Below are 16,517 nucleotides of genomic sequence, written 5' to 3'. Positions count from 1 at the left end.
ATATATATAGATTTAAAAGAGAGGGTTAAAAAAATCAAATAATCAGCAAATGTTTTTTAAGGAGAAGTTATTATGTGACGGAACCTATGCTAGGTCCTATGGATGCAGGAAAATAGACTCAGCTTCTGAAAGTTTACTTTATTTTAATTTTTCTATTTTAATTTTTACTTAAAATGCATTTTTTCCTATCTCATTTTTCTATCTCATTAGAAAAAAAGAAAATGCATAGTCAAGCAAAACAAATTCCAGATATATATGTATATGCATATTATATATATACGTATATATATTATATATATGTGTGTGTATGTTTATACACGCACAAACACATACACACACACACTCACACAATATATCTATACAAATATCTATAAAACACACAATATATTAAATCCATCATCTTTCTTTTAGAAAGTCAGTGGCATTCTTTATCAGTGGTTGGAATCGTTGTTGGCCATTACATTGACCAGTTTTTAAGTCTTTCAAAGTTGTTAGTCTTTACAGTGTTATTGTTATTATAGAAGTTATTTTCTGCTTCTTCCCAGGTTTCCCTGGAACAGTTTCTTTTATTACTTCTTATGATGCAATTGTTTTCTATTACATTCATATAAAATAATTTGTTCTGCCGTCCCCCATTTTATGGTAGTCTCCTTATCCTGTCAATCTAAAGATTTGAAGAGTCTCTTTTAATTGTTGATCCACTAAATTCACAAATTAGTTTTTCCTTAATAATAAATGTATTAAATAATAAATGTATTAATCTATATTCTTAGATTTTTACTGGTATTTGGTAGTGGTAATTTATCACTTCTTCCTCAAATGCATTAACAGTGTTAACTCTTAAAGTTGGTTGGCAGTTGATGTCATATAATCATAAATATTCATGAATAACATACGACTTTGATAAGAATGTCAACAATAGTAATAGAACTTCTGATACTCTTCTCTTAAAAAACAATCTCATTAACTTCCTCATCATTAAATAATAAATCTTCCATATATGTATTCTCTTAGAGAAGTTTTCATACTTAATGATTTCAATAGGCTAAATACATCTTAAATTAATGAAATTTTTTAAAAAAATGAATTGATATTATAAAATGCCTCTACTGGGATGAAAAAGCTAATTTTTTTTTTCTAGCTTGGATGTAGGTTTTCTTTATGGCCTATAAGTAAGGTACATATCTGTTCTATGTCAATTTGATGTAGATATTCAAGAAGAAGTTTAAAGTCTACTCTTTCCTTGCTTTATGTTTTATCTTCAAGCTAATAGCATTAGAGCAATGCTTTCTTGGCTTTTGCTTTTCTAGAAACCTTTCCTTTTTAAAATAATTTTGTCTTGCTTATTTCCTTTACACAAACCTTCTGTTCCAACTTTTCCCGTCCTTCTCCCCACCCTCTCCCCGATAGCAGGTAGACCAATACATGTTAAATATGTTGAAATATATGTTAAATACAACATATGTATACATATCCATATAGTTATTTTGCTGCAAAAGAAGAATAAGATTTGAAATAATGTAAAATAAACCTGAGAAGGAAATCAAAACTGCAAGCGGACAAAAACAGAGGGATTGGAAATGCTATGTATTGGTTCATACTCATTTCCCAGAGTTCTTTTGCTGGGTGTAGCTGTGAACTTCACTTTCTTCATCTTAATTTTTTAATTTTAATTTTTATTTATTTATTTGTTTGTTTATTTTTGCTGGGGCAATTGGGATTAAGTGACTTGCCCAGGGTTACACACCTAGCAAGTATAAAGTGTCTGAGGCTGAATTTTAATTCAGGTTTTTCTGACATCAGGGCTGGCACTCTATCCACTGTATCATCTAGCTGCCCCTCTTTTTTATCTTTAAAATGAAAAGATTTTATTGAGTGGCCTTTAGATTCCTTTCAGATAAGATGCTATGAAGTTCAGTTATACATATGTTTATTAAATGTCTTTATAAGTTGCTTCATTAATGCTTGCATAATTCACAGCAATATTTTTGGTAAGAAATTGAGATGCTTTGCCAATAATGGAAGAAACAAAATGAATATGTTAAATAGGGATGATTGTTTTAGTGTAAAATGATTTTTAAATAGATTTAAGATTGATTTTCTAAATTTCTAAATACCTGCTAGTTGTAGTAATGAAAAATGTATTTCAACATACTAACTGTAGTTAAAATTTTGCTTTGAAACTTTAAGAAAAAAAAATCACTATATTTTCCCATAGTGACTGCATCTGAGATTTCCAGGGAAGCTGATGACATGGCAATGGAAAGAGACAAGTATGTTGATGAACTGAGAAAAGCATTGGTGCTGAGAACAGAACCAGATAATGTGTACAAATTTGATTTTTCTAAAGAGAACTGCCATTTCTCCTATGAAAAAAGCCTGAAAGATGTTTCTGTAAGTAAAATTTTCATAGTTCTCATTATAAAGTGTTAAAACTCTCAACAAGAATTAACTGTGCTGACTATAGAAAGCAAATAGCACATTGTAATCAGAACATATGGCTTATAGGAATTAACTTCTGAGTGTTGATATGGTTAAAAATATAAAAAAAGCTTCAAATCAAGAATTTGAGAAAATTATTTCAGCAATAAATTCTATCAGTTATTTAATATTAATGTAATACTAAATTTTTAATACTAATAGTATATTTTTTAAAGATATTTTTAGTTATAACCTACCATTTACCATTAGGGTAATCACCATGAAGTGATTAAGTGATTATTTTTTGTCAGTGATATTTTTAATGATGATGCTAGATATTTTATAGATATTTGTATGATGGAATAGCTTTGTCAGAATCAGTATGAAAGTCTTACTCATGTAGACAGAATAGTGTCAGAACATGCTTGGACAAATGAAAGAATGAAAAAGAATAGCTTTAATATTTTTAAATTTTTATATTTAGTTTCTTGCTTTAAATTAAGTCACAGTATGTTATAAAATAAAAAGCATAATTTAGCAGAAGTGAAGAATTTTGTTAGTGTCAAGAGTCAGAAAATACTGAAATAGAAACAAAGTTAAATAAAATCAGTTCATATTAAAAATGTTTAAATGTTTTTTCTATTAAATTGGGCAACCTGCCAGAAACTGGATTGGTTTTTGTATGTTTGTTTGTTTGTTTTTAATCTCTAGATGCTCATTCAAGTATGAAGCCTATTTTGAATGTAGTTTAGTTCAAATTTTATTTATAAATATATATTGTAAGTGATATTTTGTATTGCCACAAATTGAACTTCAAAGACCACATTCCTTTAGTTCTCCATAAATTAATAGGTTGTCTCTGAGGATTATATGGCTTAACATGTTCTTACCTTATTTTGGAGTATATCCACCTTAACTAGACTGCTATTTGGGTTGTACATATCTGCTTCCATCACTGAGCCCTTTCTTAGAGCCTTTCCAGTAGTGTGCTGCCTTTGAATACCCAGAGTTACCTGTACTTTACAATGAAGAGTTAAAGTAAAAATTTAATGGAGGTTATATATCTTGCGTATATGTATGTTTATGTTTAATCCTGAATTCTTCAATGTATATCCATCTATCTAAATGTCTATCAGTTTATCTATTTTCACATTAAAGATGTGAATCTTCCCCCCCAAAAAAACCCCCCTAAAAATAAAGGAAAGCAACTATACCTGCTTATTAATGTGTTCAATATTTGTGTATGTGTATATATATATGTATGTATATACTTATATACCTAGATTCATTTACAGTTAGTATTATCTAAAATCATACAAACAGTATTGAAAAATAGTGTATTCACACAGCATCATAGAATTGGAGAATTGAAAGGGACTTCAACAACATTTAAGTTAACTCTCATTGGGTGTATGGAGTGTTTAGGAGGACTAATATCTCTAGTGGGAGGGTCTGCCAAGCCCTTTTAAAGGAATGCTCATCTAACTGTGGTGTCCATCTTCAGCCAGTTTTTACCTGTGGCTTCAAAAAGCTGTAGTATGCACAGTTGCCACACCCTAGTTATAAAACAAACCATCTCAAAAGACAGGCTAAACCAGGTTTAGGGTAACAAATGGGCCTTAAACTAATTAGTCAGTTAAGGGGATGTTTATCCCAAGAATATTGACAGTTTTCCTTTGTAGAATGGATGGATGAGAACAGTTTATTCAAACAGTCATGAAGGTGGTTGAAGTAGACTCTGTGGAGTACTTAGAGCTTGATCACATAAAAAATGTTAAGGTCATACATTGCATCCTGAGCCACTGACACTTGTTTTGACTTTTGTTTTGCCACTAGTCTGGAAGATAAAAGCCATTCTATCTCAGTTAAATCTACTTCATTCATAAGTTAAGACATCACCCCATGACAAACAGAGCAACTCATATACAATACCTACAATGCTGTCTCTCCTTGAAGAGTTCTGGTGAAGGAGGAACCCACTATTTCTAAGGGAAACTCTCCACATCTAAATAGTTCCAATTATTAGGAATTTTTCTGATTTCAAGCCAGATTTTCCCCTCTTTGCAACTTCTACCCATTGCTTCTATTTCTTCTGTCTGGGGACAAACAGACAAGTCTAAGCTCTCTTTCATATAATAATTTTTTTACCTAAAGGCAGCACTCATAATTTATATAGATATCTTTTGCTTAAAATTTCCATATTGATGCATGTTTTTATTGTCAGATTATATAATGATGAAATAATTTCAGTCATAAACTGAATTCTCACCAAGTTTTGAACACCTGAAATATAAAGATCTCACTTGTACAGCTCACTTCAGGCATAAAAATAACCACTTGCACATTGTCTTCCTCTGCCTTGTAGCCTCTTCACTTCCTTTCCCAGTCCCATTTCAAAAAAGCAACTCCTCATCTTTCCATTTCCCACCACTCATGTGTCTCCATGCTTTACATGATGCTAGAATTGTACTCAGTGGTCTACCTTTCTTTTTTTTTTTTTTTCCTGTCTTTGGATATTCAGAATTTTTAATTAATTAAATCTCAGGATGTTTTGTCACAGGAAATATCAGATCTTTTGAATTCACTTAGTTTTCCTGTTCTTTTTGTCAGCCCTTGCCCATATGTGTCAAGCTAGTGAAGCTAACAGAAAGACTATAGTTATCTATTAAAGAAAAGGAAAGTTCTTGTATATTAAATAAACTTGTATTTCAGCATAATAAAAGGCATATAACACAGGACCTACTTCAAATCCTGGTTCTGCTGCTTACTTGTTCACCTTGTATAAGAATTTTAAGGCTTTTTAAGTTTCAGTTCCTTCTCGATCTTTTAGTCACCACTCCTCCCTTTTTTAACCTCATGAAAGTGCCCCTTTAGAATCTCTGCAAAGTTTTCCATTTACCTTTTTTTTTTTTTTAAATAGCATTGTCCTCTAATTCATCAATTTTCAAACAAGAGCATTCAATATTTTGAACTTTTTAATCCAGCTTAATGGTTTTTCTATTTTATTTATCCGTAAGCATTGCAACAGTGCTATTTTTGGTATTGAATATAAATCTGTACCTATGTGGCTATGGAAGTGATTCTTACTTTGCCCCACAATTTAGAAGTTGATGGATATGTGACATTTTCTCAGTTTTATGAAAAAAATAAAGTAAGGAGACTAAAGAAATTTATGTTAAAAAGGACAAGTCATTATCCAGCCATTCTGGAGAGCAATTTGGAATTATGCTCAAAAAGTTATCAAACTATGCATACCCTTTGACTCAGCAGTGTTACTACTGGGCTTATATCCCAAAGAGATCTTAAAGAAGGGAAGGGGACCTGTATGTGCAAGAATGTTTGTGGCAGCCTTTTTTGTGGTAACCAGAAACTGGAAACTAGGTGGATGCCCATCAATTGGAGAATGGCTGAATAAATTATGGTGTATGAATGTTATGGAATATTATTGTTTTGTAAAAAATGAACAACAGTATGATTTCAAAAAGGACTGGAGAGACTTACATGAACTGATGCTGAGTGAAATGAGTAGGACCAGGAGATACACTTCAACAACAATACTATATGATGATCAATTCTGATGGATGTGGCCATTTTCAATAATGAGATGAACCAAATCAGTTCCAATAGAACAGTAATGAACTGAACCAGCTACACCCAGAGAAAGAACTCTGGGAGATGATTATGAACCACTACATAGAATTTCCAATCCCTCTAATTTTGTCCACCTGCATTTTGGATTTCCTTCACAGGCTAATTGTACACTATTTCAAAGTCCGATTCTTTTTGTACAGCAAAACAACTGGACATGTATACATATATTGTATTTAATTTATACTTTAACATATGTAACATATATTTGTCAACCTGCCATCTGGGGGAGGGAAGAAGGAGAAAAATTAGAACAAATGGTTTGGCAATTGTCAATGTTGTAAAATTACCCATGCATATATCTGATAAATAAAAACTATTGAAATATTTTTTAAAAAAGGACAAGTTAGAAGTCTATATAATTGCTATGTATCTTTGTGGTTTTGGATGATCTTAATTCAAAAGACCATTTCCAGATGAAATGTAATAATTCTGTAAAGAAAGATTACTTACTATAATGGGCTTTATTTATCTTCTGCCAACATCTTTTTCATAATTTGTGATGCCTTTCTGGTGTGTGCCTGCATGAATTGGATATCTGTTGTTCTGCAATTCTTGCAAAAATAGAAGATTGTAAAAGTTTAAAAATTTCCTTTAGTTTGGGTATTTTGTACTGAAAGAGTAATATAATCCTCATAAAATTTTTTTCCCAATGTATGTATACACATAGAGAAAAATATATAGATATCGCTCTCTTCCCTTTCTTATCTACCTCCCTCTCTCCACTCATCTATTTGAATCTCATTTATCTTTTACTTTAGATAGAAAAAGACAATTAAGTTTTATTACTTGTTATAGAACAAAGCTATTCTTTTTCAGTTAGTGCAATCTTTTATCTTTGATAGCTTTTTTATTTGTTAGATTCATCTTCATTTAAAGTTAATGATGATACTAATAGCTTATATTTTTGTACTGCTTTAAGGCTTGGAAAGGTTATTGTTTACATTATTTCATTTGAGTTTTTCAACTACTCTTGAAAATACATGCTACTTTTATTCTCATTTTACAAAAGATGAAATTTAGGCTTAGATATTAACTGAGACGTCCAGGATTATATAGTTAGTAAATATCGAAAGTGGAATTTGAATCCAGTATTTCTTAATTTTAGATCCAGTAATCTGTGGTATGTAATTTTATAGGAAACATTTAAAAGTCACATTTAAAATTGTTTTAATGTAGTCATTTTTTGAGTAAATAAAACTGAATTTTAAGGTGACAGTTATTACAATAAAAATGTCATATGTTTATAGAGTGTAAGAATATAGTTTAAGGATCATTTGGATGCCTCTTATGATAACATTTATGTCATAAAGCTAATTTATTCTGTAATTGTCAAAACTGTTAATGAACTTACACATAAAACTTAGGATCCGTTCTTAGGCAGTAGAGAAGGAACCCATGGGGGCAGCGAGGTGGTGCAGTGAATAGAGCACCAGCTCTGAAGTCAAAAGGACTGAGTTCAAATATGATCTCAGACACTTAACACTTCCTAACTGTGCGACCTTGGGCAAGTCACTTAACCCCAATTGCCTCAGCCAAAAAAAAAAAAAAAGGAACCCATAATAGGGAGTGACAGATGATATAAGGTGCAGTCTTAATAGAAAAGGCACCAAAGGATGGGATCAAGGGCTTATATTGAAAAGTTATGTTGGGAAGGCCTACGTATACTGGGGCTAAATTGTACAGCTCTATTATCCCAACTGTGTGATCTAGTCATATATTCCAAATTCTTTCTCTTATTCTATCACCTATCAAATACATGTCATCTATGTATTCTTAAGTCTAAAAACTTTTCTTTTGACAGAATTATGTAGTTATCAGAAGCAAATCCATCTGATATTATTTTTATTCATGAGATAGATGTTTAGAATCCATCTTTATGCTAATAATAGATATCTTTTCAGTAAGAAACTACTAGATCATATGTGTATGTAAGTATATAATATATATGTGTGCATATACATATGTAGATGTGTATTTGTACATACTCATATAAGTTAATTTCAAATTTGTTAAGAGTCATTATTTAAAGGTATTTGGAGGAGTTTGAGGGAGAGCTAGGGCAACACCCTGTCTTTACTTTGTCATTTTGGCTCCTTCTCCAATTTAATTTAGCCAGAAACATAGTTGCAAAATTCCAGAATTTCATAATAAAAAAAATGCCCATGTTTGAGGCCCAAAGGAAAGAAAGCATTCATAAAATTAAAAAAGCACAGATTTGACTCAATTTGAATTACAGATTTGTCAACAATGACAGCAAATAAAAAGAAATGATAATGTAAAATTATTTTTCAATTATTTCAGTTTATTGTTCAATAATTCTGTCTAGTCTGACTTTGTAGGGTTTTCTTGGTAAAGATGCCAGAGTTGTTTGCCATTTCTTTCTCCAGTGAATTAAGGCAAACAAATAATTAAGTGATTTGTCCAGAGTCATAGAGCTAGTGTCTAAGGCCATATTTGAATTCAAATCTTCCTAATTCCAGACCCAATGTTCTGTCCACTGAGCCATATGGCATACATCAAACAGAAAGGCAGATCAGCCTCTGTTACCTACTTTGCAAAACTATGTGTTCACTGTTATGACAATAATGGGTCTTCTGAGTTCAAAAGTTTTCATTCTTTTTCTGATGAGAAATCCAGAAGTGAACTAGACGTTTTTTAGAATGTGATTCCTAAATCACAATCTTATCTAAACTGCCTAGAAGAGAGGGAAAAAAATAAAAAAGAGAAAAAGAAAAATACAAATATATTATCATTCCAGATCTTCTAGATCTGTCTTCAGTGTAAGTAGGAGAGAAGAATTTAAGAGAGAAGTATTTAAGAATGTATCATAGTAAAGGAAGATTACTTGATCTGTATTTTCTGTGGTTAGAAAGTATGTGGCTGCATGCTTGTTCACAAGATAAAATTGGATTGTTAAGAGCATTAATAATCAACATACCTAGTGGAGGGGGAATCACATTTAACTACAACAACTTTCTGTGCTAATGAACTGAATTCATCAATTAAAAATAAACAAATTAAAGCATAAATTGGAAAATAAATCTCCAAAATAAATTGTTATAAGAAACACATATTTGCTTAAAGATATGAAGGGATATGTATATATGTATATAGAAAATCTAAGGACTCAAATTCAGAAGGAAAGACTAAATCTAAGTATAAAGGAATTATAATCGTGATTTCTAGTTGTTAGTTCTTCATTTTCTAAGACCAGTGGGGCGATATCTTGACGTGCCTTAATTGGATTTGAGACAGAGTTTCATAAAGTTGTGAGCTTCAATTTTTCTTCCAGAGTCATCAGAGTCCAGTGGCAAGGCAAAAGTTAAGGCAGCTGGTGATGGAGTAGGATGCATCTTCTGTGTTTGTTTAAGCTAAGCTTCATAGAGCCAGCTCAGTCATCCTCATGGCTGTTGAACAAATTGTTATCATCCACTTGTTCTATGAGGGGGAAATCTTCATAAGCTGGGGTTAGATGTCCCCTTAATTCACTGATAGATTTGAGATCTGTCAGTATCCCTCAATCCAGTTAAGCCTGTTTGATGAGTTGTTTTGTTTTACTAAGATGTGGCCAGCATGCGTGCTGTAGCTTTTTGGAACCACCTGTGATACTAAAGATAGTTAGCAGCCTTGAAAAGGGCTTGGCAAACTCTCACACCAGAAGTCTTAGTCTTCCCTGAAGACCTTATGTGTCTCCAATTTCTAGCATTGCAATAAATATATACATGCTGTTGAGAGAAAGCATGGCATATTGAATGTAGAAATTATCTTAAAATCAGGAAGAACTGGTCTTAAATCATACCTTTAACTCATGCATGATAATCAAAATAATTTTGATTAGTATAATTAGTATGAAGATGAGTCTACTCAACTGTAGACCTGGTGCTCTATTCTCCATGCCACCTAACTGCCTCATTAAAATATGATATGTCTAGCAATTAACTTCTCAATGGAAAACTTTACTTAAATTTTTAAAATGACCAAGATAGCATGATACTAATTCAGGAGGACTTTAACATTCTTTTGTCAGAGATTAACAAATGTACTGGCAAAAAAAATAAAGAAAGAAAGAACTTAAGAATTTGAATGGAAATCATAGAGAATGTGATATCCTTGGGCCTCTCTCCCATGATACACAAAAGTTGATCATATATCAGGACATAAATAATTTGTAAACAAATACAGGATGAGAAATCTTTTTTTATTATAACTTTTTATTGACAGTACATATGCATGGGTAATTTTTTACAACATTATCCCTTGCACTCACTTCTGTTCTGATTTTTCCCTTCCTTCCCTAGATGGCAGGCAGTCTTATACATAAGACATACTGTATGTTATACATAAGATATTCTATATGTTACAGTATATCTTAGATACAATATATGTGTGCAGAACTGAATAGTTCTCTTGTTGCACAGGAAGAATTGGATTCAGACGGTACAAAGAATCTGGGAAGAAAAACAAGAATGCAAACAATTCACATTAATTTCCCCATGTTCCTTTTCTGGGTGTAACTGATTCTGTCCATCATTGATTAATTGGAACTGAACTAGATCTTCTCTTTGTCGAAAGTATCCACTTGCATCAGAGTACATCCTCATAGAGTATTGTTGTTGAAGTGTATAATGATCTCCTGCTTCTGCTCATTTCACTGAGCATCAGTTCATGTAAGTCTTTCCAAGTCTCTCTGTATTCATCTTGCTGATCATTTCTTACAGAACAATAATATTATATAATATTCATATACTGTAATTTACCCAACCATTCTCCAATTGATGAGTCCAATCATTTTCCAGTTTCTAGCACTACAAAAAGGGCTGCCACAAATATCTTGGCACATATAGGTCCCTTTCTCTTCTTTAGTATCTCTTTGGGATATAATCCCAGTAGTAACACTGCTGGATCAAAGGGTATGCATAGTTTGATAACTTTTGGGGCATAATTCCAGATTGCTCTCCAGAACGGTTGGATTCATTCACAACTCTATCAGTGTCCCAGTTTTCCTGCATCTCCTCCAACATTCATCATTATTTTTTCCTGCCATCTTAGCCAATTTGACAGGTGTGTAGTGGTGTCTCAGAGTTGTCTTAATTTGCATTTCTCTGATCAATAGTGATTTGGAACACTTTCATATGAGTGAAAATACTTTCAATTTCATCATCTGAAAATTGTTCATAGGATGAGAAATCTTAGTAGTATTTTTTGTACACCATCATATAATGAAATTTGTCAATAGTAAAGGAAAAATGAGAGACAATATGACAAAATGGCTATAGTTCTAATGTTGAAGTCAAGATTTAAGACCTGCTTCAGACACATATTGGCTATTATTCTAGGTCACTTTACCTTTGAGTCCCACATATTACTTTGTAATTTGTAGAATGATTACCGATCTGGATTGATAATAGTAGTTTCTTAATAAGGAGTTCCCTTTCTGATATAACCAAAAATAATAAAATAATAAAAAATAAAGTAATTAAAAAAATAAATAAAATTTAATAAAATAAAAGTAATAAAAAAAGTAAAAGAAAAATAAGCAAAAATAGTGAACTAACCTAAATTGAGCTTGAAAATGCATCAAAGGTCAAATTTATAGAAATAATTAAAATTATGGTAAAATAATAATGAGAAAACATACCAAAATATATGGAATATAGCTTAAGAAGACCTTACAGAAAATTTATATCACTGTGTACTTTCATTATAAAAAAAAAAAGAGAAAAAGAACTAATCATGCTGCATTTTTAAAAAATCAAGAAAAATAAATTTTTAAAAATATTCACAATATTCACATTTAAGTAGGATAAACAGAATGTGAAATAGAAAGCAACTTGGTAGTAACAAAAACAAAAGCTGTTATTTTTAAATGACAAGAAAATTGAGAAAAAATTAATTTCTTTTTTAAAAAGACAATAATAAAAAATGAAAATCACAAAAATAGAGATGTAATAAATAAAAATGGTGTGCTAAGTTATGTGGCAACAACATTTCAAAATTAAATGACTCTGTATGAAAATTAAATAAACATGAAATACATAATCCAAATAATTTGATCTCAGAAAAGAAAAGAAAAAATAAATCTGAGAAAAAAACAACTAAGTAGCAACATGCTAATCCTGAAAGATTTAATATTGAATTTTGTTAAACATTTAAAAAAATTAAACTATTTTCCTAGGCTTTTATGAGGTTCAGAAATACATTCTCAAAAATGAAAAGAGCTCTGAAAGTAACTTCCTGAGATTATTTCCTGTCCTGACTGACTGTGTTGAGGTGTGAGAAATGAGGGTTGAGACATTCCCTGACAGCAATGGGATCCTCTGGTGGGTCATGTAGGCTTTGTGAAAGAATTCACAAACCCCAATGAATACAGCCTTGAGGTTTGTGGCAAGAATGGGTTTATTATGCTAAGAAAGAAGCTTTCTTAGTGGGCAAACTCCTGTTAGGACTTTTGCAAAAGTCTGGGCACATCGTTAGATTTTAGTGAGTTTCATTGATGCCCAAATGCCCCTTGCCAAGATCTCCAATTGAATTGAAAGAGATTACTTATCTGAGTGTTTCCTCTATGAACAGGAAAGTGGGACCTCTCCCAGAGGCTGAGGGTTTGAGACCCACAACTACCCTTTCTCCAAAGGTTAAAGGGGACACAGTTTACATCAGGGTCTTTCCAACCCTTTCCCCCCAAAGATCAAGGCGACAGTTTACATCATTCCTCCCTCAAGCAGTTACCTCCAAATTCATTTGGGGCAAAGGGATGAAGGTCTCCTCTTCTGTAGCTGCTTCAAGCTGACAAGGGTCTTAGAGCTGTCCCTATGTTCAATGGAGGTTCAGGCCCAGGAGGAGAAGTGTGAGATCCAAAGATAGCAGCAGTAGTACCTAAGGGATGTTGGGTGTCCAAGTCACTTGACCCAGAATCTTCAGACTGAAGGAGTAGTTAGAAGTTCGTAGCTTGGAGCCTGGAGGAAACAAATCTTGCAAGCAGGTTAAAAGTGAGGTGGCATCCAGGGTGGAGATGGTGACATTCGGAAATGGGGCCTTTGCAAGTAATGCATCAGGCCCCATCTGTGGGCTGCCTTGAGGATGCTAATGGCCCAACCAACAATCCTGAATGCCCCACTGCCCATGGAGTTCCCTAGCTGAAAGGCTAAGAAGGAGTTAATTACTGGCAGGGGCCATAGAATGTCATCAAGAAAAGCTGGGAAAATGCTAGGAGCAAAGTTCTCATCCTTGGAATGAGAAAGAGAAAGGAGATTACAATGAGAGAAAGGAGGACACAGACAGTTTCACCCTTCTTTCTCCAGGGTGTTCTGAGAAGTTAAAACTGGACTACTATTGTTGCTTTGCAAGGAGCTAGGCAGGCTTAGGTGACATAAGATCTCTTTTAGCAAGTACCTTGATACCTCATGAGCCTTCTCAATCCTGCAGGGAAAGGCTTCTACCCAGTTAGTAAAGATGTCCGTCCACAAAGACCAAAAGCAACTTGAAACTAATCTCCCTTGGATATGTGCCCTTTCTCTGAACAAGATTCAGCAGAGGGAGAAGTTTAACAGCTAAAAGTTGGCTTGAGATTGTTTGAAACCAGCCAGAAGGAGAAATGATTTGTTTCTGTGGGCTATAAGAAGGGGTATAAAAATCGGAAGGTGGGGGATCAAAGGTGCCATAGTCAGGGATGAACAGGCAGCAGTTTTAGCAGCTTAATCTACAACCCTATTCCCCTTGGCTTGAAGTGAATCTCTCTTCTGGTGTCCTTTACAAAATATGACTGAAACCTCTCTGGGTCCGTGGACAGCTTTGTAGTAGCTGTAGAATTTCTCCTGTACATCTAATAGGATTCTTTGCTGTCAAAAGTCCCCTGTCTTTCCATAAGCCCGATGTGTTGCAAAATATGAAAAGCATATTTGAAGTCGATATAGATGTTTACGCTCATTCCCTTCCCCAGTTCGAAAGCTCTGGTTAAGGCAATGAGTTCAGCCTTCTGGGAAGAAGTCCCGGGGGACATTCACTGAGACTCCAGAGTTTTATTAAGCGTCACCAAAAATAACCTGCCTTTCCCCATTTTCAGGAAAGCTCGACCCATTTATAAACCATTTACCATCTGGGTTGTCAAGGGGAATGTCCTTTTAAGTCAGGTTGGTTTGGGTAGACAGAATCTAAAGCTTCCTCGCAATTATGAATTATGTGTCCTGACTGAGTGATGCCAATGAACAGGTTGGCAGAAGTGAGAGTATGGCACACCTGGAGAGTCAGGTGGGGGGGTATCTAGCAGGAGAGCCTGATATCTAGTAAGCCTCTTACCAGTAGTCACTGATGGATGCCCTTTGGCTTATAAAATGCTCTGAATGGTGAGGGGGGTGTTAAAACCTCTAATGGCTGCCCCAAAGTAAGTTTTGAGGCTTCTTCAGTTAGAAGGGCTGCCAGCAACCACTGCTCTGAGGCAGAAGAGCCATTTTAGGGAAACTGAGTCCAGTTCCTTTGAGAAGCAGGCAACTGAGCTAGAATCAGGCCCCAGAGTTAAGATCCCAGGGCCATGACCTGGCCCTGCCTTTCAGGACTGCAGATCAAGATAAGACTGAAGTTAAGGGGCTCCAAATCTCTTAACTCTCTAGCTAAAAGTTTGTGCTTAAGAAATTTCTCAATTCTGACAGAGGAATCTATTTTCTCCCAGATTTCAGAGGGAATATTGGAGGGCTTTGGGAACAGCACAAAAAAACCATCCGGAGGTCTGAGAAGAGAAAATTGGGTCCCCAATTTCACCATTAAATCATGTCCCAATAAGGACGCAGGATAGGAAAGGACAATAAGAAGTGAGTGTTTAAATAACAGATCACCAAACTGGCAAGGCAGAGGGAAAGTCTCCAAACAATTCTTAATTTTCCCTTTAACTGCAGGATCTCCTCATATCTTCAAATCAGGTAAACCCCCACCCATTTTGCTATTTAGCTTATTTTTGCATGCTTTCTTCCCCCATTCCTTGGGAGCAGGAACTGTCTTATGCCTCTCTTTGTATCTCTAGCACTTAGCACAGTGCCTAGCATAGTGATGGTGTTTAATAAATATTTAATTGACTGACTTTGTTAACAACAAAAAAAATAATAATAAGTTGGTCATAAAATAAAATAAAAGAGCCATATACTCTTATAATGTTCCAGGTTTTGTTTGTTTGTTTGTTTGTTTGTTTTAAAGATGATTGCTTTGTGTAGCCTGGATATTTATATAGTCTTTGATTCAATGAGTTTCTGTGTGACAATACTTTGGTACTATTACTAATGAGAGTTTAAAGTAAATTTGTTTTTTGATGTCATGTGCAATTATTGTAATTATAAACATTCATCAATGTTAGAATGTTATTTAATATCACAAGTTCTAGTAAAGTCATGCATGTAGATAGGGATAAAAACTAGATATTTGATTTCATTTTACTGAATGAGGAAGCTCTCTTTCACTAAAGTAGGTTGCCACCTTCTTTGTAACTTAACACCTTAGAGAGTTACCAAGGTTGAAAGGATAAGAGATTTGTCTCCATGGTTATTCATCCTTATACTATTTGAGATAGTATTTGATCTTGGGTTTTCCTTTTTCCTAGGCTAACTCTCTATTTACTATAGCACACTGCCTCATCTATCTTTTTATAATTTTCCAAGAAGGTTTATATGAATTATCTCATGAATTTTGCAACCTTATGAAGTTGGTGTTCATTTACTATCACAGGTATCACAAGATACCTAGTTATTAGTGAAGACACATCTGGAATCTTGGTGTCTTAGCTTCTATTCCTATGTTTTTGTTTTGTTTGTGTGTTTATTTAATTGATTTCCTATTAAAATTCTCTTTTAAGCTGGATAGATGGTGTGTGGAATTAACTAAGTGAAGACACTCTCAGGGGAATATAGCCTTAAACTATACCTTAATTTTGACTTGAGATTTTATAATGACAAATAGACATATAGCTAAAAAAGTTGGGGAGGACCTCTGTATTCAGACTATATAATCTTGTGTTTTGCAGTTTTTGCTTTGCACTCCTTTTACTGACAAACACCTTGTCATATGGGAGATGCCCTTTTTTGGGAGAGTGTAATAAATCTCTTTTTGCTTTTTTCTTACTCTGAGACTTTCTGTTTTTGTGGTCAATACTGTCCCACACAATGGCAAATCTGGTGGATTATATGTAGTAGTATTTTTGAATAAATTGAACAGAGGAAAATCTGGTATTACAAAATATAAATTGAAGTGGAAGATCTTCATTTTTATAAAAGGATTCATCAGAGGATTATTTTAATTAGGCTCCCTTTAACTACATTCAAAATTGTATTTTATGTACTTAGATTCATGTTCTAAGTCTCTTCTTCCACAGTTGCATATTATAGATATCTCTTGCCTTCTCTTCTTGCTCATATCTTTCCTATTAAATATTCTTGAGCCCTTCCCCTTGGTTTTTTCCCCCCCTGACA

General features: G+C 33.5%; 1 protein-coding gene across 10 annotated transcripts in view; it reads left to right on the top strand.

Annotated features, from left to right (window-relative positions):
• Positions 1-16,517, top strand: part of XRCC4 (X-ray repair cross complementing 4) — a 365,806-nt gene that overhangs the window by 56,961 nt on the left and 292,328 nt on the right. For all 10 annotated transcript variants that reach the window (XM_074282159.1, XM_074282158.1, XM_074282151.1 and 7 more), the window contains one exon: positions 2,219-2,394. In XM_074282159.1, the coding sequence (XP_074138260.1) occupies positions 2,254-2,394 (141 nt within the window). In that variant the 5' untranslated portion in view covers positions 2,219-2,253. The remainder of the gene's footprint in view (positions 1-2,218; positions 2,395-16,517) is intronic.

The sequence above is a fragment of the Sminthopsis crassicaudata genome, chromosome 1 (assembly GCF_048593235.1).
Source record: "Sminthopsis crassicaudata isolate SCR6 chromosome 1, ASM4859323v1, whole genome shotgun sequence".
Taxonomy (NCBI): domain Eukaryota; kingdom Metazoa; phylum Chordata; class Mammalia; order Dasyuromorphia; family Dasyuridae; genus Sminthopsis; species Sminthopsis crassicaudata.
The sequence above is the reverse complement of the archived record's forward strand: the minus strand, read 5'-3'. Positions and strand labels throughout refer to the sequence as shown.